The sequence below is a fragment of the Impatiens glandulifera genome, chromosome 5 (genome assembly GCF_907164915.1).
Source record: "Impatiens glandulifera chromosome 5, dImpGla2.1, whole genome shotgun sequence".
Taxonomy (NCBI): Eukaryota; Viridiplantae; Streptophyta; class Magnoliopsida; order Ericales; family Balsaminaceae; genus Impatiens; species Impatiens glandulifera.
In genome coordinates, this window is record NC_061866.1 from 29,260,795 (window position 1) to 29,285,182 (window position 24,388).

General features: G+C 29.2%; 2 protein-coding genes and 1 pseudogene across 2 annotated transcripts; 2 read left to right on the top strand and 1 right to left on the bottom strand.

Annotated features, from left to right (window-relative positions):
- Nucleotides 1–1,870: 1,870 nt before the first annotated feature.
- On the top strand, nt 1,871–3,000 carry LOC124939182 (chromatin remodeling protein EBS-like). The gene is made up of 5 exons (XM_047479685.1): nt 1,871–1,960; nt 2,068–2,410; nt 2,493–2,561; nt 2,770–2,854; nt 2,938–3,000. Exons 1-5 carry the CDS (start codon nt 1,888–1,890, stop codon nt 2,998–3,000), a joined length of 633 nt encoding a protein of 210 aa, XP_047335641.1. The 5' UTR covers nt 1,871–1,887.
- A 10,420-nt stretch (nt 3,001–13,420) lies between these two features.
- Nucleotides 13,421–17,885, bottom strand: LOC124939183 (annotated as a pseudogene).
- Nucleotides 17,886–18,697: 812 nt separating this feature from the next.
- Nucleotides 18,698–19,394, top strand: LOC124937458 (chromatin remodeling protein EBS-like). Its single transcript, XM_047477726.1, has 3 exons — nt 18,698–18,800; nt 18,899–19,241; nt 19,322–19,394. Exons 1-3 carry the CDS (start codon nt 18,728–18,730, stop codon nt 19,392–19,394), a joined length of 489 nt encoding a protein of 162 aa, XP_047333682.1. The 5' UTR covers nt 18,698–18,727.
- The last annotated feature ends 4,994 nt before the right edge of the window (nt 19,395–24,388 follow it).

Below are 24,388 nucleotides of genomic sequence, written 5' to 3' on the forward strand. Positions count from 1 at the left end.
AGTAATTTAAATATATCACAAATAACTTTATAAATATATTGTGTGTATATATTTATATAATATATAATTATATAGACGGTAAAATGAGTAATATATTTTATTTGATATTATTTTGTAGGTTTTGGTTTTACATTAATGATTAAGTGGATTTACATTTAAATTAAAATATTATATATTTACATTGATTAGTGGAGTGAATTGAATTGAAGCGAGATTCACCGAATAGCTTTCTGATATTCCTGATATGAAATACTTTTTTTCTTTCTTTGTAATGTGCTTCTCAAACTTAATTTTACATGAATCAAGTGACCCATAATTATATCCGGATTCGAGTCTCTCTTTTCATTTTAAAAAAAAATTAATTTAATAATATAATAATAATATTGCATTATAATTGGTCCAAAACAGGGGAATAGAGACTTTAGTTGGAGAAGATGTGATCTGGATGATAACCGTCCCCCAAGACCGGTCCCAAAAAAAATAAAAAAATACTCAAAATTAACATAATTTTAGAGTTTATTTCTTCTCTCTCCTTCTCCTCATATTCATGTCTTTATATTTTTATAAATTAAAAAAAAAAATAACTGAAGTATACTTTCTTTAGATTCATAATTAGTTTAATTATATATCTATCGAGATTAGGATACACAAGTTCAGATAGAGAATGAACTAGCATATCCTATGAAACGAAATTAGATATCCTATGAAACGGAATTAGATAGCATTTTCTAGTTTTTGGTTGAGGAAAGGTTGTTAAGTACCCGTGATATGGCACCTTAGATTCCTTCTCAATAAATTACAACAAATCTTACCATAAACTAATTTATTTTTAATTTTGAAAATAAATTTGAAATTTTTTAAACTTATATATTGAAAAATGAATTTCTTTAAATAATATTTGAGTTAATAGTGCTTAACAATCTCACCATAAATAATTTTAGAGCATATTTTTCCTCTCTCCTTCACTTATGCATATTCCTCTTCACATTTCTCATTCTTATTCTCATTCTCATTCTCATTCTCATTCTCATTCTCATTCTCATTCTCATTCTCATTCTCATTCTCATTCTCATTCTCATTCTCATTCTCATTCTCATTCTCATTCTCATTCTCATTCTCATTCTCATTCTCATTCTCATTCTCCTCAAACTAACTTAAGTATATTATTTTAAGATTCATAAATAGTTTAATCAGATTTTGGGTATCTATCGAGTTTAGGTAACTCAAGTTCAGATAGAAAATGAACTACAATATTCTATGAAATAGAATTAAATAGTATTTTCTAGTTTTGGATTGAGGAAAGGGTTGTTATGTACCCGTTATATGGCACATTAGATTCTTTCTCCACAAATTACAAAATTTTCACCATAAACTAATTTTTTTATTTGAAAAATAAATTTGAAAATTATTATACTTGTTTATTGAAAAATTAACATTTTTAAATAATATTTGAGTTAGCAATGTTTAACCATCTTTTAGAACTGAATTTATAGCAAAATTTTGTTATTTATCCACGTGTTTGCACGATTTTCTCATAAACGTATAGAAAGAAAGTTACTCACTTTAAAAATAAATTAATAATATTTTTTCAAAAAATCCAAATAATCCTTAACGTTATTTATATTTTCATCATAGAAAAAAAAAAAAAAAATTATGTGGCATTTATATCCAAAACCTGGGCGCAATCCCATAAACAGCTGTACGCCAATTTCTAGGGTTTTATCCCATAGCCGCCGTACCTATAAATAGCTATAGACCAATATCTAGGGTTTATCCATGGCCGCCGTCAAATTTAGTATTACATAAGAAAACAATAACTCATTTATCTATTCTCTTACCCTACCCTACCCTATCTTACCCTACCCTCACCTCACTTTCTCTCACTAGATGGCCAAAATCAAACCAGTCAAACGCAACTTAGACTCCTACACCATCAGAGGCATCAACACAGTCGTCAAACGTAATTGAATCTGTCTCTGTTTTTATATGATCGTTTATGTCGATTTTCTCCTCTTTTTGTTTTTATGATATCTTAATTTCTACATCATGGTTAATTTGTTTCTGAAGCTGGAGATTATGTGCTGTTGCGATCACCGGAGAGCGATACTATTCCTTATGTGGCTCAGATGAAGAAGATCCAGATAGACAATGAAAATAACGTGACAGTTTGGCTAAGGTGGTATTACCGGCCGGAGGATTCCATCGGAGGTCGTAAACTATTCCATGGTGCGAAAGAACTGTTCTTGTCCGACCACTACGACTTTCAGAATGCTTTAACGATTCAAGGCAAGTGTATGGTTCATTCTTTGAAGAATTACACCAACTTAGAGAAAATTGAAGCTGAGGATTACTATTGTCGATATGAATACAAAGCTGCAACCGGTGTTTTTGTACCTAGTTGCGTTAGAGTGTAAGTATATATTGTGTTTAGTTCTGTCTAACTTGGTATATATTTTGTAGTTTTTGTGATTGATTGATCTTATATTTTGAAGGTATTGTAAATGCAAATTGCCCGAAAACCCTGACCTTTTGATGGTGCAGTGTGAGGAATGCAAAAACTGGTAATAATCTGTGTAGGGTTTCAAAACCTCTGTTGATATATATATATATATATACCAAATGGATTTTTTAGGGTTAGAATTTGGAACACCATTTTTGGGTAATTAGTAATGTGCTGGATAAGTGAGTTTATGATTTACTTCTAATTTTAGTATTAAGTTTTATTTGTTCAAATAAGAGATGTTATTATCTATCTTTGTCTTTCTTTAGGTACCATCCTTTTTGTCTTGAGATGACTATTGATCAAGCAAAACAATTAGATCCGTTTATGTGTTCTGATTGTAATGGAGAGGAGGTATTCACTTTATAATTTATTGATTTTGTTATTTATCTTATTATTTACAAGATTAACTGAATATATAATTCTTTTGTCATTAGGATAAAATTGAAAAAACGAATGAAGTGAGTGAAGGAGACATGCTCAATTATGAAGTGAAGTGAAATGAAGGAGGGATGCTCAATGTGAAGTGAATGATATTAATATATATTCTAATGAATCATGGTAGTGCTTTGTTTGACATTGTGGGTCGTTAGTGTGCGTGTATGGTTTATTGACATAAGTTATGTTGTAAGGTGTTGAAAACAATTTTTCAGTTAAATTTGTTGATTATAACTATCTATTTTTATTGATGTTTTTCTGGTGTATGACTTTTAACTTAAATTTGAGGTGAATCTAAATATTGAAAAAAAGTTAGGATTCATCTCCTTCCCATATATTAGCAAAAAAATGATAAGATTTTGATAATAATTTATGAAGAGGTTATATATATAATAGATAAAATGTCTTTCAATTATATATCATAATTATTTTTCATAATATAAGTAGATGATGAATAAGATATACCTAATCTAAAAACTTATATAAAACACAATTTATCAAAATGTTGTATTAAGTACTTGTGATACTTGCCCTATGTATCAACATCAACCAATCGTTAGTGTGCATGTATGGTTTATTGACATAAATTATGTTATAAGAACATTTTTATTAATAATAAATATATTATATTAAGAAAACTTATTAAAGTACAATAGACGGCCTCTACATAAACATAAAGAGCGACGATGTCAACAACACGGGACAACAACTTTAGAGGATGCATGCCTTTTAGGGATAATCCATTTTGGCTAAAGATCATGTTGAGAAAGACATCAATAATTTGTAAATTGAATTTCCAACTTGTTTTGATTCATCAAGCATAAACATATACATTGACTTCCGCTTCTCAACAACCCTTGTATGGTTTTTATCAACAAATTACCTATCAAAACAATGACCTTTGGTTTCTAGATCATCATTTTCTCAGATTCACCTATGTAGAAACATAGGACCCACTTCATATTTCCCTTTGTGTCATTCTCGAATTTGACATTAATCTTGTTTTCATCCTCAATGAGTAGACAACAATTTGGCCTATTTCAAACCATCACAAACCATAAGGAACAAGTGACACATGCATCTATCTTCTCCATCTCATCTTCATGGTTAGTCTCCATATAACACCTTGAAGTGGACTACCAATTAAAGTAAACCCCTTTCAGAGGACATGAAAATCCTATAATCTTTGTAGGTAACTTGGTTGACCAACTTGAAACAAGTCTCTACACAAGCCTTTCTTGATTATTTTCATTTCAAACAACCCTCTTGATTTCTCCAGCTTTCTAATGTCAATCTTATTTTTTTAAGCATATACATGAGTTCCCAAATAGTTTCCAGTCTTTGAAAACAAGTGGATAATCTTCATAGAGCAATAACAAGATTTTGTGTTTACCACTTCTAAGATTTTATGAAGGATTGATTGATACTCATCAATAAGACCAATTTATTCTAGTTAGTTAGTTCAAAAATGTTTTTTTAGTTTTTTTATTGGAGATTCTTTTGCAAATTTAAAATCATAGGTAACTTTCTTGTTTCCTTGACAATTTATAAATAAATCTCGAAAGTTTGAAGACAACTTCTAAAACATATATTATTAAAAAACTGCAAGAAAACTGTATGTTTAATCATTTAAATAAGATTAAAAGAAAATTCATCATCAAATCGTGTCTTATTTAGTTTATGTATAGGGCGTCTTAACATTATTTTTTACACACAATTTCAATTTGTCTCACTATCTTTAATTACTTCATCTTTACTAACCATTTCAAATTTAACTTGTTGACATAAAAATAATTGAAAAGTTAAAAGGAGGAGAAAACATAATAAAGAATATAATAGCAACATGCAGATTCATATTAACTTAAGATTTTTTTTTTTTGTGTACAAGCATATCTTCTCATTAACTTTCAATTTAAGTTGACTCAAAGTACTTAAAAAAACTTTCTCTTCAATAACTCATATTTTCACTGTAATATGAGATGAAACTCATATATAAACAATACATATATAAACAAATAAATTTTAAACAACATTGTAATAATAGAAGTGAGATGAAACTATACATAATTTATATTATTATAACCTAAAGTCTTAAATGTTAAACTTCTGAAGATATAATACGACAAAATAGACATTTATTAATCCGTACACTTACACTTTTTAACTCGTGATAAATCTTCAACTAGACTAGAGTTTCAGTAACAATCAATAATTCCATATTTTGGAATAATTTAACAATGATTTTTTTTTTATCTTCTACTCTTAACCCCCAAGTTATATGTTGTATATAGAAACTTCCCAAAATAAAACAACAATCTATACAGAAAATCAAACATTAATTCAGCCAGTGCATACATGTGTATGCATAATGATGTTTATAATTTGGGGTCAGTAATTACCTCTTTCTAAATCCCCATAAACAAGTCTTGTTCTGTAGAACTTAAGTTCTCCCTACAACAAATCAACATACTTCATACATGTTCATATTTATTACAAATGATCAATGTAGAGAAGTTAAGGTTATTAATTTTTTTAAATATAATTTCCTTAATTAATAATAGTTCATGTGTTTCTTTTATTTCTTTTTTTCATCAATTCTGAAACATAAAAAATAATTAATATATAGTCTCGCGCTGAAGATTTTATTACTGTAAGTAATTTTCCTTAGCAATGTAATATTCTTTTTTTTTTATCTTATTGTTGGTACAGATGAGTGAATAATTCTATTATCGAGATCCTAAACCACTAATTAGTGAAAGAGACATGCTGACATAGAATGCATGTATTAATGCGTATTCTAGAGAATCTTGTTTGTGCCTTATTTGGTATTCACTTTCACCTTCTCTAGTGTCATGTATAATTTCTAGACATAAGTTATATCGTAAAAATGAGAGTCAAAGAGTTTATAATATTTAGTTTGTCAAATCTGTTGATTATAATTATAAATATTATTAGTTTTTTCGGATTCAAACATAGTTATGTTGTAAATATAAATCTAGATAGAAAAAAGAAAAGAAAAAAAAGACAATAATTGTCTGACATATTAGCCAATCATGAAATAAAAATATTATGATAGTAATTTGTCATGATTTTCCTAAAATAATTCTGATAATGTTTCTTTACATTATATATCATAATAATAACAAGTGCAATATAGTCTCTAGGCATATAAGTAAAACACTATTCATCCCTAAAGTGTTGTATTAATTAGTGTACTTACTGTTTCTACCAACATCAACCCAACCATTGATTGTACCATTTCAAACACACCATAATGAAATTATGGTTCATGTTGTAGTTGGATATTAAAAAATATCTTAATTAATAATAAAAATATTCTTTTAAGATAACTTTGTTCAAGTAAAGTAAATATGTCACTTCTATGAAAGATTATGCAATTTAACGAAGGATCTATCATTTTGTTTACATAATAATGTTGAGGAAGTTACCAAAATATTAATTACAAACGACGGATGCAAACCAACCAACAATGTGAAAATAAGAATAATATGCAACACCATAATATATTCGGTATAAAAAAATAAGAGTAGTCAAACAACAAATGAAAAGAATAAAATTTATAATAGTTTGGTCCAAAGTGACCTACTTTCACACTAAAAAAACAGCCAATTCCACTATTATCAATCTAGTGGTGGAAAAGAACATCAATAAAAGAATGAAGAACACACTTAAGGGAACACTATCATCAGTCCGAAAAATGTTACTATAGAAACTATTTCTCATGCTCACAATTTCAATCGAGTTAGATTTTCTGGAGAATGTTCAACACGTACTAAAACTGGAATTAAGCTCCCTTCCATAACATCATCGACCAGGCATAGCTAGTTTTGTAAGTGGTGTACCAAATAACTAATTTATTAAGGATAATACTGGACAGTTGGTGGAAATAGACTTTGAATTTAGAAAATGATTTTTGTCCAGTCAAAACTCTTAAGCCAAGTGTCAAGTCTCCAAAACATTCAGAAACCTGACTAAAGTGTTTCACAATTTCTTTGCTCAATTTCTCAATTTAACGTGCCTATATGGTGCTTCAAATTTGTAGAATTTTCATCAGTTTAGTGTAAAATTCCAATTTCAACTTTAATTGATTCCAATGTAATATAGTATTTTCTCATGATTCTGTTAACCTCAAAAGTTGTGTAAGACATGACTCTAAGTTTCTAACATAAATTTGACATTAATCTAAATCTAGATAGAAAAAAAAACTGGAATTCATCTCCTTTTAACATGTTAGTCAATTAAAAATGACAAGATTTTGATACTTGTCGTGAGTTAATTAATATAATAGATCAATTTCTTTTAATTATATATCATAATACAACAAAACATGCACAATCGAAATCTTATTATTTTTCATAATATATGTATAATGATGGGTAAGATGTATTCTAAAGACTTATAATTAAAACATGACTTCATCAAAATGTTGTATTATTAGTGTTACAGTTACTTACCCTATTCATCTTCTTCTAGTTCATATTGCTTTGTTGAATATTAAAAGATCATTTTTTTATTAATAAGAAATATATCCTACTAAGACAACTTGTTAAGGTAAAATCTATATGAACATAAAGAGCGGTCAACAACAGAATACAACAACTTTGTAAAATACATGTCCTTTAGGGACAGAATACAACAACTTTGTAAAATACATGTCCTTTAGGGAAAGATCCATCATTTTGGCTAAGTAATCAAGTGGAAAAAGTAATCAAAAAATTAAATACAAACAACCTATTCAAAATAACTAATAATGAGAAATACAAGAGTAATAAACATTAATACAGGATCTTTGATATAAAAGAAAAGTTTATAAGCAACCAAATAACAAATAATAAGACTCCAAACAAGCAAAAATAATTAGTACTATGAATAATTAGGTGATTTATAAGAAAACAAAATACACAAAAAGAACAAACTAACGAAAAACCGTACAATGGTACTTAAAAACCATTTTCTCATCCGCATTAGAAACGCTTTAAATGAAAATGGAATGTCATGATTGTGAGTGTCATACTAATTCTCTTTAATTAAAAACATATGGAATGTCATAATTGTGAGTGTCATACTAATTCTCTTTAATTAAAAACATATATTAAGTAATTATTTTCTCAATCCTCGCGATTTTAAATTGAGACTAGGTTTCTAGATAATGCTATAATTTTCACCCCATATCAAAATTGAAGGGAATGCACAAATAACATACAAATTCTTGAATTGTAATAAACCACTAACATTGAAAAAAATTGATATTAAAAATAGATTTTGTTTAGACAAAACTCCTAGGGCCACATGTCAACGTCTTCAAATCATCCAAAAGCATGCCCAAATTGTTTTATAAAATTTATTCTAAATATTTCAATTTAACTAATTAACTAATTGATAAAATTTATTTTTCTACACTGGTGTTTCAGATTTTAAAAAAAAAATGGCTGCTTATTTTAATCCCCAAATTTCAACTTTAATTGCTTCAAAAATAATTTAATCAGGTTCCATGATTCCTCTAACTTCTAAGGTTGTCTAGAACATGATTCTAACTTTATAGATCATCAAACCTAACAAATATCCACCTTGATCATAAGTGAAAGAGCTTATCTATCATTTATCCTGTCCATACTTTCATATGCTGTATGCGCTTTAACTTATGGAATTCTTCACCAATTATAAGCTCACCAGATAATCTTTTCAACCATTCCCATCCTGTACAACTCTCCAAGAGAAAGACACACAACAAGAAAGAGTTTGAATAATTTGTAAATTAAATTTCCTAACTTGTTTTGATTCCTTAAGCATAAACACATACCTTGATCTCCTCTTGTCAACAACCTTGCATGATTTGTCAACAAACCCAACCAAACAAAGTCCTTCGGTTCCTGGATCCTCAATTTCTCCACTCCACCTGTGTAGAACCATAGGACCCACTTCATATATAGTCTCCCTTTGTGTCATTATCGGATTTGACATGAATCTTGTTTTCATCCTCAATGAGTATTGGCCTATTCGAAACCATCACAAACAATAAGGAACAAGTTACAGTTGCATCTATCTTCATCCTTTGGGTAGTCTCCATTTAACACCTTGAAGTGGACTGCCAATGAAATAGACACTAGCTAGCTTGCAATGGGACATGGAGAATCTATAAACATCTCTTAACTTGTAGATCATTTGGTTTCCCAACTTGAAAGAAGACTATACATATATCTTTCTTTATTTTCATTCCAAACAACACTTCTTGATTTCTCCAACTTCTTTATGTCAATCTTCTTTTAAGCATATACATGAGTTCCCAAATAGTTTTCATGTCCTTGCAAGCAACAGCAAGATTTTGTGTTCACCACTTCCAACTTTTAAAAGGGTCTCACCTTCAATCTATTTGGAAAACATTCAACAATCAATACATCACTTGAATGAATTTCCTACCATAAATCTATCATAACTTTTGTATACCGCCTAAATGATCATCTTTCTAATGCAAATACTATTCAAAATAAAAAACTGTGAAATGATGAAAACAAAAAGAATATTACATTCCAATCATATTGTATCTAATCATATTACAATCCAATCATATTTATTTTTCAAATTACTATCATATAAATTTTATGAAGGATTGATTGATACTCATCAATAAGAGCAATTTATTCGAGTAAGTGCATGCATATGACAAAACATACTTTACAAAGTTTTAAAATGTTCCTTTTTTTGTTTTTATTGGAGATTAATATCATTATTAACTTTCTTGTTTATTTGACACACCTCTTGACTCGTGATATATCTTCAACCAAAGGTTCTGTAACAATATCAACTTCATTTTCTGAAATAATTTCATAAGGAACATTTTTTCTCTTCCACTCTTCATCCCCAAGTTATATCATAATATAAACATCATTTTGTCTAAACATATAAGTTTTTTTGCATAACTTATATGATGTATATACAGAAACGTCCCAAAATAAAACATCAATCTATCCAGAAAATCAAACATTCAGCCAGTGTATGCAAAATGATGTTTATATATTATGGACCAGTCATTACCTCTTTTTGAATCCCCATGAACAAGTCTTGTTCTGTAGTGCTTAAATTCTCCCTACTACAAATCAACATACTGCATATATACCTAATATTCATTACAATATAATATTTATACTAGCTTAAACAAGGTGTGGATTAAAAAAATGAACAATGGAGAGAAGGTAAGGTTATTAATTAATTATTTCTTGTGGATGATAGAATAATTGAATATATTGTCCTTAATTAACTCATAGTTCAAGTGTTTTTTTTTTTTTTTTTTTTATCAATTTGGATACATCAAAAAAAATTAAAGATATAATCTTGTCAACTGAAGATTTTATTATTGTGACTAATTTTCCTTTACAATGTAATATTTTTATTATTTATCTTATTATTGGGACGAAATGACTGAATAGTTATATTCTAATACAAGTAAAACCTAACTAAGAATGTAGTGAAAGAGGCCATGCTGAAATTTGAAGGCAAATATTAATGTATATTCTTGAGAATCATGTTAGTGCCTTGTTTGACTTTGACATTCATTTATTATGGTTAGTGTCATGTATGGTTTCTAGATGTAAGTTATGTAGTAAAAAGGAGTCAAAGTTGAAAACAATTCTCATGTTAGTGTATTTTCCCTTTGTATCAACACCAACTGAATCATTAACTAAACCAGTTCAAACATCAGGAGGACGAAATTATGGTCACGTTGGATGGTTGGATATTAAAAGTATCTTAATTTATAATAAAGATATTAACATGTTCATTGATTTGTTTGTGTCTTGATCTCACCTCCTCCTTTTCACTTATCCTATTACATTTACTCTCACTATTATTTCCAGACTTTCCTAAATGCGTCGTTCCATATACATCCACTGGAGTGAATTGACTATCCTCAAAATCACCCGAACTTTCAGCATTTGTGTCCACTCCAACATTGAACTCGGTCGCACCGGTAGCTGTGATGTCGCCAAATAATTCTTCATAAATATTTTCAATTCCACCAAATTAAACTTAAACTTATTAAGTTTGACATAATCATGTTCAATAGAAAATAATATGCAAATTTAATACTAGTCCAACAAATATTAAACTATATTGTAAAATAGTCTAATTAGTTTATATATATATATATATATATATATATATATATATATATATATATATGGACTAATAATAATAATTATGATTGTATTATTATGAAAATGAACCAAGAATAGTATGTACAGTATTTGTTGATTATCCCAACTCATGCATTTAAGTTTAGAACTGTGTTTTAGAAATATCCAATCTTTCAATACCTTCTTTTCTCTCAATGCCACTTGTTTTTAAAGATTTTGTGCTAATAATAGACACTCAAATGAGTCCACAAACCCTCACTCCCATTATTGTAACTAAAAAGACTCTTATTACTGAAATTTCCTTTTAGCTTCTCCTGATCATCACATAGTTGTAGAAACATTTCAGTTCTTTCTTTATTGGATTGAGTGATGCGAACTCCGAAATTAGAATTGTTGTTCCTTGGCATTCTAATATAATTTAATAGATATTAACAGAAATAAAAAATTGAAGAAATAAAATTGATAAAAATGATGCTCAAGACAGAACAACACCAACCACCTAGACCAATGAACAACTTAAAAACCCCAAACATAAAATGTATAATATGTTTCAAATTTGTGGTACTGGATAAATTTGAATTCAAAGTGGAGATAAAGGAAAAAGATATATGATAAACTTACCTTAATTAACACTGCCTATGAAGATGTCGCTTAAGAATATATATATATATATGATGGATCCAAATGCAGAGTTCATTTAATCCTAACAAATAAAAGAAGAGAATCAAAACTTTTATAATCTCAAATAAAAACGTTCTATATAACTAAATTTTATCTCATCCTTCTTTACAGAAAAAAATGAAAGAGAGTCATCTCAAACTCAAATTCAAATCTGAAATCCCTGTTCATCTTTTATGAAGCTAGTGATTTTATGCAAAGTTTGTTATCTCATTTTGGATATATTGCTCTGTGTTCACGTAGAACTCATATTCTTTAACTTATCTTAACAAGTTGTCTTAGAACAATAATCAATGTGAAAAACAAGAATAATGGGCATCAATCAATATAATATGTCCGAGTATAAAAAAATAAAAGTTAATCAGTCAAACAACAAATGAGAGAGACAACAAGATTAATTAATACAATTTGGCTTCCTCTTGTAAATAGTTTCCTCTTTGTAATTTTGACAATATTTCAAATAGATTGCCACCAAATAAATATCTACCACAGTATTGCCTTCTAATTAATTATTAGTCTCCCCCACTCCTTTTTCAATTTGATCAAAGATATTTCACTACACAAAAAATGATAAATAATATCAATATTTTAATGTTAAAAAAATAGGTCATTTTGAAAAAAATATCCAAAAAGATATAATTGATATTCTAAAAAAGCAATCTATTCCAATTAGTGTATATATAATTATAATACATACTTCAAAGATTTAAAATTTTATATATTACTTTCTTGAATCACTAACACAACCCATCTCATGTGCACTTGAAAAGTTAGAAGACAGATAATAACACTATCAGAGCTAGAATTTTCTTATGTTGTATTGTTTCTCTTTTAAGGGAGTCTTTAAGATAAACAAAGTGTTTGAGGATGAAAGATTGATATATTTTTATATTTAATATAAATTTGTGATTGAATTATAAAATTTCATTTTTTACTTTTTCATCAACTTTTTATATTTTGTATGGGACAATTTTACTCTTTTTTTGAATTACTTTTCTGTTTTCCTTTGAAGATATTTGTTCATAATTTATTTTTTCCTTTGAAGATGCTTGTACATAATCAACTACTTAGGCTATGAAAATCCATATATGGAATGCTTGTTTTTGCAACATTTTGCAATTACACATGGGTTTTAAACTTTTAATACCAAAAAAATTAATACGACATAATACAGGTACCAAAATTATCGGTAAGAAATCGGTACGAGTTTTTCAAAATTTCGGTATACCACGATACACAGAAATAATATCTATAATATATATATATATATATATATATAATTATAATTATAAATAAATAAAACTAGTGAAATTAAAATTAACTAAACCATAATTTCTATTATCACAAAGTCTAAAAGATCTTCAACTCAATGTATTTGTTCTCTATATAATATTATACTAGGAGATTCATTTTTTATTCTCCAAATAAATTTGAGGCTCAATATTTATTATCTCTATGTTACTAGTATCGTATCGCAATAGTCTCTGTATAACCTATAACCTTTACGATGTATGTACGATATGCCATATATTAGGATTGATATGTACGATATGCCATACCAACCCACATCTATAATTGACTAGTTTAACATAAAATTAAACATACTCACATCACACAAAATCAAAATGAACTTCAATTTTTTAGGACAAACGAATTTAGTCAATGTCTTCTTACTAATTTATTGTGAATTGTAGATGGTATGTAATTATGTATACCTCCAATGGTCCTCATAAACAAAAGCCCTTCGATGAACAATTTTTAACAGGCATACTAACATATATCTGGAGAAGGGCAATTAAGGGTATCAAAAAAGTTCACCATAAAATTACACAAAGGTGAAATGAATATTCAATGAAACTCTATACGAGCCCCACAAAGAGACAAGACGCAAACCAACCCATTATTGACACAAACCTCCTCAAAGTCATATTAGTTAAGCTGATTTCTTGCAGTGTTCCTCAAGCCAGTCCATTGTAACACTCTTTGGTCTCTAGAGCCAACCCTAGAGCCCGGTCCCATATTAGCTAAAAGAACGACATTAAACGAATTAGTAATTATGGTCCAGTTCAAAAAACAAAGTGAAGAAGCAAATAACCAAAAATAGAAATATGTACCTGTGAACAGATACCAATGGACCTCGAAACACCGAAAAGAACAGTGTAATATGTGCAAAAGATATTTGATCAGGTTATTCCACTTTAATGCTTTTACAAATATATGTGGATGCTAGATAAATAGTGTTTGGAATAGAAATATATCTCGCTTCAGTTAAACCGTAACAGTTCAACAATACACCACTGTGGGCATCAACATTTGGCCAAGGGTTTTTTACCTACAAGATCACCCCTAAATAACATGCATAAGATGAGCCTATTAGGAAACTAATATTGTGACACGATCTATGTCTCAATCACAATTTCATTGGATCATTGAAGTAAAAGCTGAAACTCGTTTTTGGATGGTGATCCAATAATTTTCTAGGTGTGATATTTTTGCTTCTATTGGTATAAAAGTCATGATCCAAATAAATTTCATTTCTAGATCACTGTGATTAACAAACATAACTGTGAAAAGATTGCCAATTTCAATTGGGTGTTTAGAGTGTTTCCCTACTTGGGGAGTTTTCAAAAAAATAACTATAAATTGCATTCTCCTTGTAATAGTTTATCATCTTCAAGAAAGGTTTTTTTTTTTTAATTAAGTAGAACTAGCATGACACCCCACAGCCATGATCCCTGCTTCCGGTAAGGTTTATTAATATATATATAGCAAGGGAGGGAGATATGAATATTTTCTGTTTTTAAGTGCTTAGGGGTAATTTACCGGAGTGTAGAAACTATAGTTGTCTGCTTATGTGAGATTTTAATGCAGAATCAAATCTATAACCAAAAGCACAAAAGGTGAAGTCATTAGACATATAGGAGTTACCTTGCCAAGCTCTGTGAGAATAGGGGGCACTACATCAAAAAGCTTGGAAACCTTTAGTTGAAAAAAAATCTCAGTGAGTTCATGAGAAACTTCAAATATTATAAGCATTCAGGTTAATATTAATATAGGTCAAAAAGTAATAACCAGTTGGAAAAGTGGATCATTGGGTAAGTGTTTTTGCGCAAACTCCCTCTGGCATAAATATCTTGGGTCTGTATTACGCAGAACTCCGTGTCCAAATCCAGGAACAACCTAAATATTTGGCAAGCACTAACTAACCATTAGAACTCACATCCATCAGTTTAAACCTGTTAAAACATTTATTTACGGAAACTGTTGCAAGAAAATCCCAAGTCAGTTTAGACAAAGAAAGTTAAAAATGATTGTTGGATTGTCAAGAAGAAAGCCCACAAAAATGAATGGAAAACTCATCAAATGTAGGATCATCATCAACTTAAAATTCCTTTGAAGGGTGAAAGAAATTAGGATAGGCATGAGAATGTGGACCACAATGCATTAGCTTGGTTTTCTGATAAAGATGTTAATGAGCCTATTTGTAACTGATGATTGGTGATCTCATTAGAAGATCATCCCAAGTTAGAATTGAAAGTGATTCTTTTTTTGGTATAAGGATTTATTTGGATGATTAATTTTTCATGATCCATAAAAATTATTTTTTTGATAATGATCCAAATAATAGTGTTAATTCTTTTATTCATTTGGTATAGAGATTTTTTTCTCATCACGATGAGATTATTCTTTATCATGATGAGATTTGTCTTTTTTATCATGATCCGATTATCTTTAAGATAATTGTAATTTTCATAAAAAAAGATTTTTCATATCATGATCAAGATGAAAAAGGATTGGTAACAAAACATCCCTCATTATCCACAACATCTATTTTCATACCTTTCCACTATTCAGTGTCTTCCAGACATAATCTTTCAATTGATCCAGAGCAAGACTTCATGAAAATAAAATATTAGATGAAGGAGAAAAAAAAATCCACATCTCCTTTCCCTATGCACAGACAGGACAAAAGATGGGAAACTGTCCAGACTTTTACAAGCCTGGATAATAACTACATATTGAAACCAAGCAGCATTTCATCCAGAATGCAAATAGTCCAACTCTCCCCATGTAATATTTATGAAACAAAAGCATGACATTGTAGGACAGTGGGGTTATTGCTTTCATTTTATGTTGAGGTTCTGTATGCATTTAAGAAAGATGAAAAGCATTTAGCATCAATTAATGTAACACATCGTGTTTATGTTGGTGGGATTATGATATCCCACAACGATAAATCACATCAAATATTGACTCCATATAAGTGCGAGGCTAATGGGTATAGTTATATTTATTGGTATGTTTTAAGGCTTGGGTTGTGGTGCTCCAGTTGTTTAACGCCTCTATAGCCTATATCCTCACAAGCGCCGCGGACCCTGGGTCTGGGTATTACAAGCTCAAACTGAATATTATGACAAGGTGACCTTTACATATGCAAGATATCACATGAAAATTAGTATGCACCATAAAGGGCCATTGAAATTTCTAAAATATTTATGTCTAACTTTTACTTATTATGGTATTCCTACCATGGTTGGCAGTGCCACTTATCTAGAATGGTATACAGAGTAAATCAATCTTTAATAAGATTGGCAACAAGAGAGAAGGCATGTCACTACAAGAGCTAGATAGATTACTTCAGAGATCAGTCTAATAGTGACTTCAATTTTCATAGTATCAATATGCTAAATCAAATAAACAAATGCTAGGTAAAGATCCAAGATCTGCTTAAGTAACTATAAGACATCGTTAATCACATATAAAAATCGATTTCACCTTTTGTAATGACCAAATTTGCATAAAGAAAAAAGATCATGATCAAGTTTTAATAACTGGTTTTCTTATAAATGCCCATCTTCCTGATTGGATCAAGCAAAAGGGAACCCCCCCCCCCCCCAAAAAAAAAAACATAAAGTTCCAGTTCTGTCATGATCAACTTACGTAAAACAGAATTTGGAAGTTAAACCAACAACATGATGGTAGACAGTACTCCTGATGATTATTTTTTTAATTTAAAAGGACGAAGTTATTTTCATTAATCCACAATTAATATGAATATCAAAAGAATCATGGTGAAACATTCAAATAAAATAAATTCAAGTACAAGTCATGACATGAGTTGTCATGAGTCTATCTGAAAAAATACAACAGTTTTACTGGAACTATCCATCCTTTAACTGATAAAATGAAGGTTTAGTTGAACTGAATTGTTCCTCGGATACTGTTAAAATGAAAGCCAAGTCATCTTATATTGATTAAAAAATGCTTCTCTAAAGCTCACGTTAATCCAGTGCAATGCACATTGAAACGATAGCTAAAAATATTCAGATTAAAAGCCACAAGGAAACAGCTAAAAGAATGACATACCTGATTCGCCAAACCATGAAGAGGTCCAGCCAAACCATTCAGTGCAGCAGCAAATGAAAGGTAATGATCTGAAAGGGCACTAGCAACCTGAATAAAAAGGAGCAAACAAAGGGATAATAATCATGAGCACCCACTGAATCAATGCTATCATAAATATAACTGACAGGAACAAATAAAAAGACAAATATATATATATTGGGTTTTTGAGCATTTGATTATTTATGTCTTGATTAATTTTTGCCAACAGATGGCACAACTTGTAAGGTATTGGTTTAGTTTTCCCATGGTCAATGCGACTTTCGCGCTGACTTGGATCAATGAATAAAATTTTGCTTATAAAAAAATATTATATATATGTATACATAAATCAGGGTAGATTACAAAATAAAAACGTGTTTGCAACTTTTTGTTTCAACTAATGCAAATATTATATATATGTATACATAAGTAGGTCACAAGGATTTACAATTCACTCAAAGAATCCTATTAATTGAGCTATGTCAATAAGAGCTTCTGCTGCAAATGAGAACTCAAGTATGTTCAGAAGTTCACATAGCAGAGTAGCCAATCAACTACAAAAGCTAAATATCTGACATAGTGCTGAAATAAGCCCATCATGTGCATCATGGTTTTTTATCAACCAGTAAAAATTCAGATAAACCAATTCTCCAATCACTCGACTTTCTGAGATATACTTCAAGTGTGTGACGAAACCCTTCAATGACACTTAAGTTAAATGCTAGAAAGTTCATGTTAATAGCTCAACTCTTCTTGACTATTTATATAGCAAAACCATTCGCTTAAGGTAACATTAAAACATCAGCGATAACCCTTTCACAATAGAGTTTCTCTAAGCAATTTTTGATGTTTTTCGCTCCCAAAGCAAATCCATCCTTTTTCTCTATTGGGAGACAAGGTAAGTTTGCAGAAATTTATATTTTTCCTATTCATTAGCAAGCTAACTACAGAAAAGTCTTGTATGGTTTGCTAGGAGACTTTCTTTTCTTCCTATAATTCACTCACTTTCTAATGTGTTCTCATTTACTTCTTTTATGTTTTATTGTCCTATAAATACCCATATAATGTTCTCTTATAAAGCATCACAAAATAAGGAATAAACTAAGAACTATTTGTTCTCTCTTCTATCATTTAGAAACCTTCATATCTCAATCCCAATGAGCAACCAAATTTCTAGATTTTTAAAGTAGAGATAAAATTCTTGTGAGATAGAATTATTAAAGGGAAAATAGTGGAACAAAAAATCACCCGGAACAGCAGCCCGGCTACTTAATTCACTGGATAATGCATCCACTTGTGCTTACTGACATGCATAAAATGACTCAATATGCCATTCAGATATAGTTAACAGGAAGTTATACAAAATGCTAAAAGAACACACCTTTCCAGTTAAGAGTTTCTAGGGTTTTTCCCATGGCCGCGGCCCGCGGTAACCATACACAGCTATTGACGAATTTCTAGGGTTTAGCCCATGGCCGCCGTAAATTTTAGTACTACATAAGAGAACAATAGCCCATTTATTCATTATTTCTCCTACCCTACCCTACCCTAGATTACCCTCACTTTCTCTCACTAGATGACCAAAACCAGTGCAGTCAAACGCAACCTAGACTCCTACACTATCAGAGGCACCAACACAGTCGTCAAAGGTAATTGAATCTGTCTCTTTCTTTATATGATTGTCTATGTCGATTTTCTTTCTTTTTGTTTTTATGATATCGTTCTACATTATGGTTTGTTTCTGAAGTTGGAGACAATGTGCTGTTGCGATCACCGGAGAGCAATACTACTCCTTATGTGGCTCAGATTAACAAGATCCAGATAGACAATAGAAATAACGTGACAGTTCAGATAAGATGGTATTACAGGCCGGAGGATTCCAACGGAGGTCGTAAACTATTCCATGGTGAGAAAGAACTGTTCTTGTCTGACCACTATGAGTTTCAGAGTGCTTACACGGTTCAAGGTAAGTGTATGGTTCATTCTTTCAAGAATTACACCAAGCTAGAGAGGGTTGGAGCTAAGGATTACTATTGCCGATTTGAATACAAAGCTGCAATCGGACTTTTTTTACCTATTCGCGTTAGAGTGTAAGTATATTGTGTTTGGTTCTGTCTAATTTGTTATAAATTTTGTAGTTTTTGTGATTGATTGGTCTTATATTTTGAAGGTATTGTAAATGCCAAATACCTGAGAACCCAGACCATTTTATGGTGCAGTGTGAGGAAAGCAAAAACTGGTAATAATCTTTCTAGGATTATCAATTGAATTTTTTAAGGTTGGAATTAGGAACACCACATTTCTGGGTAATTAGTAATAGTCGAAAATAATTATTTATTTAAGTTTGTTGATTATAACTATATAACATTATAATTATGCTTTTCTGGCCATTTCTAACATAAATTTAACATTAATCTAAATCTAGATTGAAAAAAAAAACTGAAATTCAACTCCTTTGACATGTTAGTCAATTAAAAATGACAAGATTTTGATACTTGTCATGAGTTAATTAATATAATAGATCAATTTCTTTTAATTATATATCATAATACGACAAAACATGCACAATTGAAAACCTTATTATTTTTCATAATATATGTATAACGATGGGTAAGATGTACTCTAAAAGCTTATAATTAAAACATGACTTTATTAAAATGTTGTATTAGTGTTACTTACCCCATTCATCTTCTTCTAGTTCATATTGCATAGTTGAATATTAAAAGAACATTTTTTATTAATAAGAAATATATCCTACTAAGACAACTATATGAACACAAAGAGCGATGATATCAACAAGACAAGACAACAACTTTGTAAGATACATGTCCTTTAGGGAAAGATCCATCATTTTGGCTAAGTAATCAAGTTGAAAAAGTAATAAAAAAATTAAATACAAACAACCTATCCAAAATAACTAATAATGAGAAATACAAGAGTAATGAATATTAACACAGTATCTTTGATATGAAAGAAAAGTTTATAAGCAACCAAATAACAAATAATAAGACTCCAAACAAGCAAAAATAATTAGTACTATGAATAATTAGGTGATTTATAAGAAAACAAAATACACAAAAAGAACAAACTAACGACAAACCGTACAATGGTACTTATAAACCATTTTCTCATCCGCATTAGAAACGCTTTAAATGAAAATGGAATGTCATGATTGTGAGTGTCAATAATTCTCTTTAATTAAAAACATATATTAAGTAATTATTTTTTCAATCCTCGCGATTTTAAATTGAGGCTAGGTTTCTAGATAATGCTATACTTTTCACCCCATATCAAAATGAGAGGGAATGTACAAAATAACATACAAATTCTTGAATTGTAATAAACCAACATTGAAAAAAAAGATATTAAAAATAGATTTTGTTTACCCAAAACACCTAGGGCCACATGTCAACGTCTTCAAATCATTCAAAAGCATGCCCAAATTGTTTTATAAAATTTATTCTCAATATTTGAATTTAACTAATTAACTAATTGATAAAATTTATTTTTTTACCGTGGTGTTTCAGATTTTCAAAAAATTTGCTGCTTATTTTAATCCTCAAATTTCAACTTAATTTAATTGCTTCAAAAATAATTTAATCAGGTTCCATGATTCCTCCAACTTCTAAGGTTGTCTAGAACATGATTCTAACTTTATAGATCATCAATCCTAACAAATATCCACCTTGATCATAAGTTAAAGAGCTTATCTATCATCTATCTTGGTGTTCATCACGAGAGAAATTTAATTCTCTTTGAAAACCAAACATCCCATCCTGTCCATACTTTCATATGCTGTATGGGCTTTAACTTATGGAATTCTTCACCAATAAGCTCACCAGATACTCTTTTCAGCCATTCCCCTACTATACAACTCTCCAAAAGAAAAACACACACAACCAGAAAGAGGTTGAATAATTTGTAAATTAAATTTCCTAACTTGTTTTGATTCCTTAAGCATAAATACATACCTTGATCTCCTCTTGTCAACAACCTTGCATGATTTGTCCACAAACCCAACCAAACAAAGTCCTTCGGTTCATGGATCCTCAATTTCTCAACTCCACCTTTGTAGAACTATAGGACCCACTTCATATATAGTCTCCCTTTGTGTCATTATCGGATTTGACATGAATCATGTTTTCATCCTCAATGAGTATTGGCCTATTCCAAGCCATCACAAACAATAAGGAACAAGTTACAGTTGCATCTATCTTCATCCTTTGGGTAGTCTCCATTTAACACCTTGAAGTGGACTGCCAATGAAATAGACACTCCCTTGCAATGGGACATGGAGAATCTATAAACGTCTCTTAACTTGTAAATCATTTGGTTACCCAACTTGAAAGAAGACTCTACATATATCTTTCTTTATTTTCATTCCAAACAACACTTCTTGATTTCTCCAACTTCTTTATGTCAATCTTCTTTTTAAGCATATACATGAGTTCCCAAATAGTTTTCATGTCCTTGCAAGCAAGTGGATAATTTTCATAGAACAACAGCAAGATTTTGTGTTCACCACTTCCAACTTTTAAAAGGGTCTCACCTTCAATCTATTTGGAAAACATTCAACAATCAATACATCACTTGAATGAATTTTCTACCATAAATCTATCATAACTTTTATATACCGCCGAAATGATCATCTTTCTAATTAATGCAAATACTATTCAAAATAGAAAATTGTGAAACGATGAAAACAAAAAGAATAATACATTCCAATCATATTGTATCTAATCATATTACAATCCAATCATATTTATTTTTCAAATTACTACCATATAAATTTTATGAAGGAATAATTGATACTCATAAATAAGAGCAATTTATTCGAGTTACTGCATGACATACCTTACAAAGTTCTAAAATGTTCCTTTTTTTGTTTTTATTGGAGATTAATATCATTATTAACTTTCTTGTTAATTTGAGAATTTGTAAATCCATCTAGAAAGTTTGAAGACAATTACTAACACGGATATTATTACAAAAATAGTTGCACGAACACCATATATATATTTGACAATTTAAACAAGATTAAAAGAAAATGTATCATCACAATTATGTTGTTCGTGTCTTATTTGTTTTAGGTATAGGGTTTCTTAACATTATTTTTTAGAAACACATCATTTCAGTTTGTCTCACTCTCTTTAATTAATTACTTCACATTTACCAACCATTTTAAATTTAACTTAAAATTAAAAGGACGAGATAACAATAACGAAGAACATGATAGTACTAACTAGTAGATTCATATTTACCTAATGAATTTTTTTATGTGTAGAAACAAATCTTCTCATTAACTCTCAGTTTCAGTATACTTAAAAAACATTCTCCTCAATTATCAAACTTATATTTTCATTGGCTCAATATATAAAAACAACACATAAAAACAAATAAATGTTAAACCAGTGTAAAAATAGCAGTGAGATGAAACTATATATACATAACTTTTATTATTAGAACCTAAATTCTAAAATGTTAAACTTATCTAATATACACATAAGTGACATTGACACACCTCTTGACTCGTGATATATCTTCAACCAGAGGTTCAGCAACAATCTCAACTTCATTTTCTGAAATAATTTCAAAAGGAACATTTTTTATCTTCCACTCTTTACCCCCAAGTTATACCATAATATAAACATCATTTTGCCTAAACATTTAAGTTTTTTTGCATAACTTATATGTTGTATATAGAAACGTCTCAAAATAAAACATCAATCTATCCAGAAAATCAAACATTCAGCCAGTGTATGCAAAATGATGTTTATATTATGGACCAGTCATTACCTCTTTTTGAATCCCATGAACAAGTCATGTTCTGTAGTGCTTAAATTCTCCCTACTACAAATCAACATACTGCATATATACCTATTTATTACAATATAATATATACTAGCTTAAACAAGTGTGGATTAAAAAAAATGAACAATGGAGAGAAGGTAAGGTTATTAATCAAGTGTTTCTTATGGATGATAGAGTAATTGAATTTATTGTCCTTAATTAACTCATAGTTCAAGTGTTTCTTTTTTTTTATCAATTTGGATACATCAAAAAAAATTAAATATATAATCTTTTCAACTGAAGATTTTATTAACGAAATGACTGAATAGTTATATTCTAATACAAGTAAAACCTAACTGGCTAAGAATGTAGTGAAAGAGGCCATGGTGAAATATGAAGGCAAATATTAATGTATATTCTAGATAATCATGTTAGTGCCTTGTTTGACTTTTACATTCACTACAAAAAAACTGTCGATTTGCAATATTTTCGTGCAACAAATAATTTATTAATGCTAATTTTTAAGAACTGCATTTGAAATTGCATTGAAATAACTTACCATTGCAAAAATTGCATCAATTATTACAATAAAGATATATTTTCACGTAAAATAAAATCAAAAAAATATATATTGCAAAATATATCACTATAAATGATAAAATATAATATTTTTTCAAAAGTTTTATGAATATAAGTCTGCAATAAATATAGTAATAAGAAAAATTACGAAAGATGCAAATATTTTTGCAAAATAAATTAAATATTAATGTTTGCAAAATATTTAGCAATAAGTTATATTTCCATTAACTATTGTATCAAATAATATACACATAAGGCTTTTTTAATTGCAAATATAAATATGAAATAACTGTATTGGTTTTGTTAATTAAATGTGTACTATATATTGCAATAACACAAATAAATAATTTATTCGCAACTAGATCTGCAGTACAATGATAGAATATCATTGCAAAATATATTACACTAGTATTTTATATTTTTTTAAGAATCTTTTTAAATATTCAAAATCCTTTCGCAATAGGATTTGCATTAATTTATATAAATTTTTACTTAGCAATTATTTTCATACCATTAGTGCAAATATAAATGCTATTCATATTGAAAATAATCATTTATAATTATTTCGCAATATAATTTACAGTAATTTATTAAATTTAATACTAATCAGTGCAAACGTAATTGCTAGTGCTATTAAATATAATTGTTCATAAACTGTTCGCAATAGGATTTGCATTAATATATATAAATTTATACTTATGATATATTTTCAAATGTTTTCATATTGCTATTCGTATTAAACATAATCGTTTATAAATTGTCCGCAATTACATTTGCAGTAAGTTATATAAATTTATACTTAGGATATATGTTCAAACGTTTTCATACCCATTAGTGCAAACTTAATTGCTATACCTATTAAATAAAA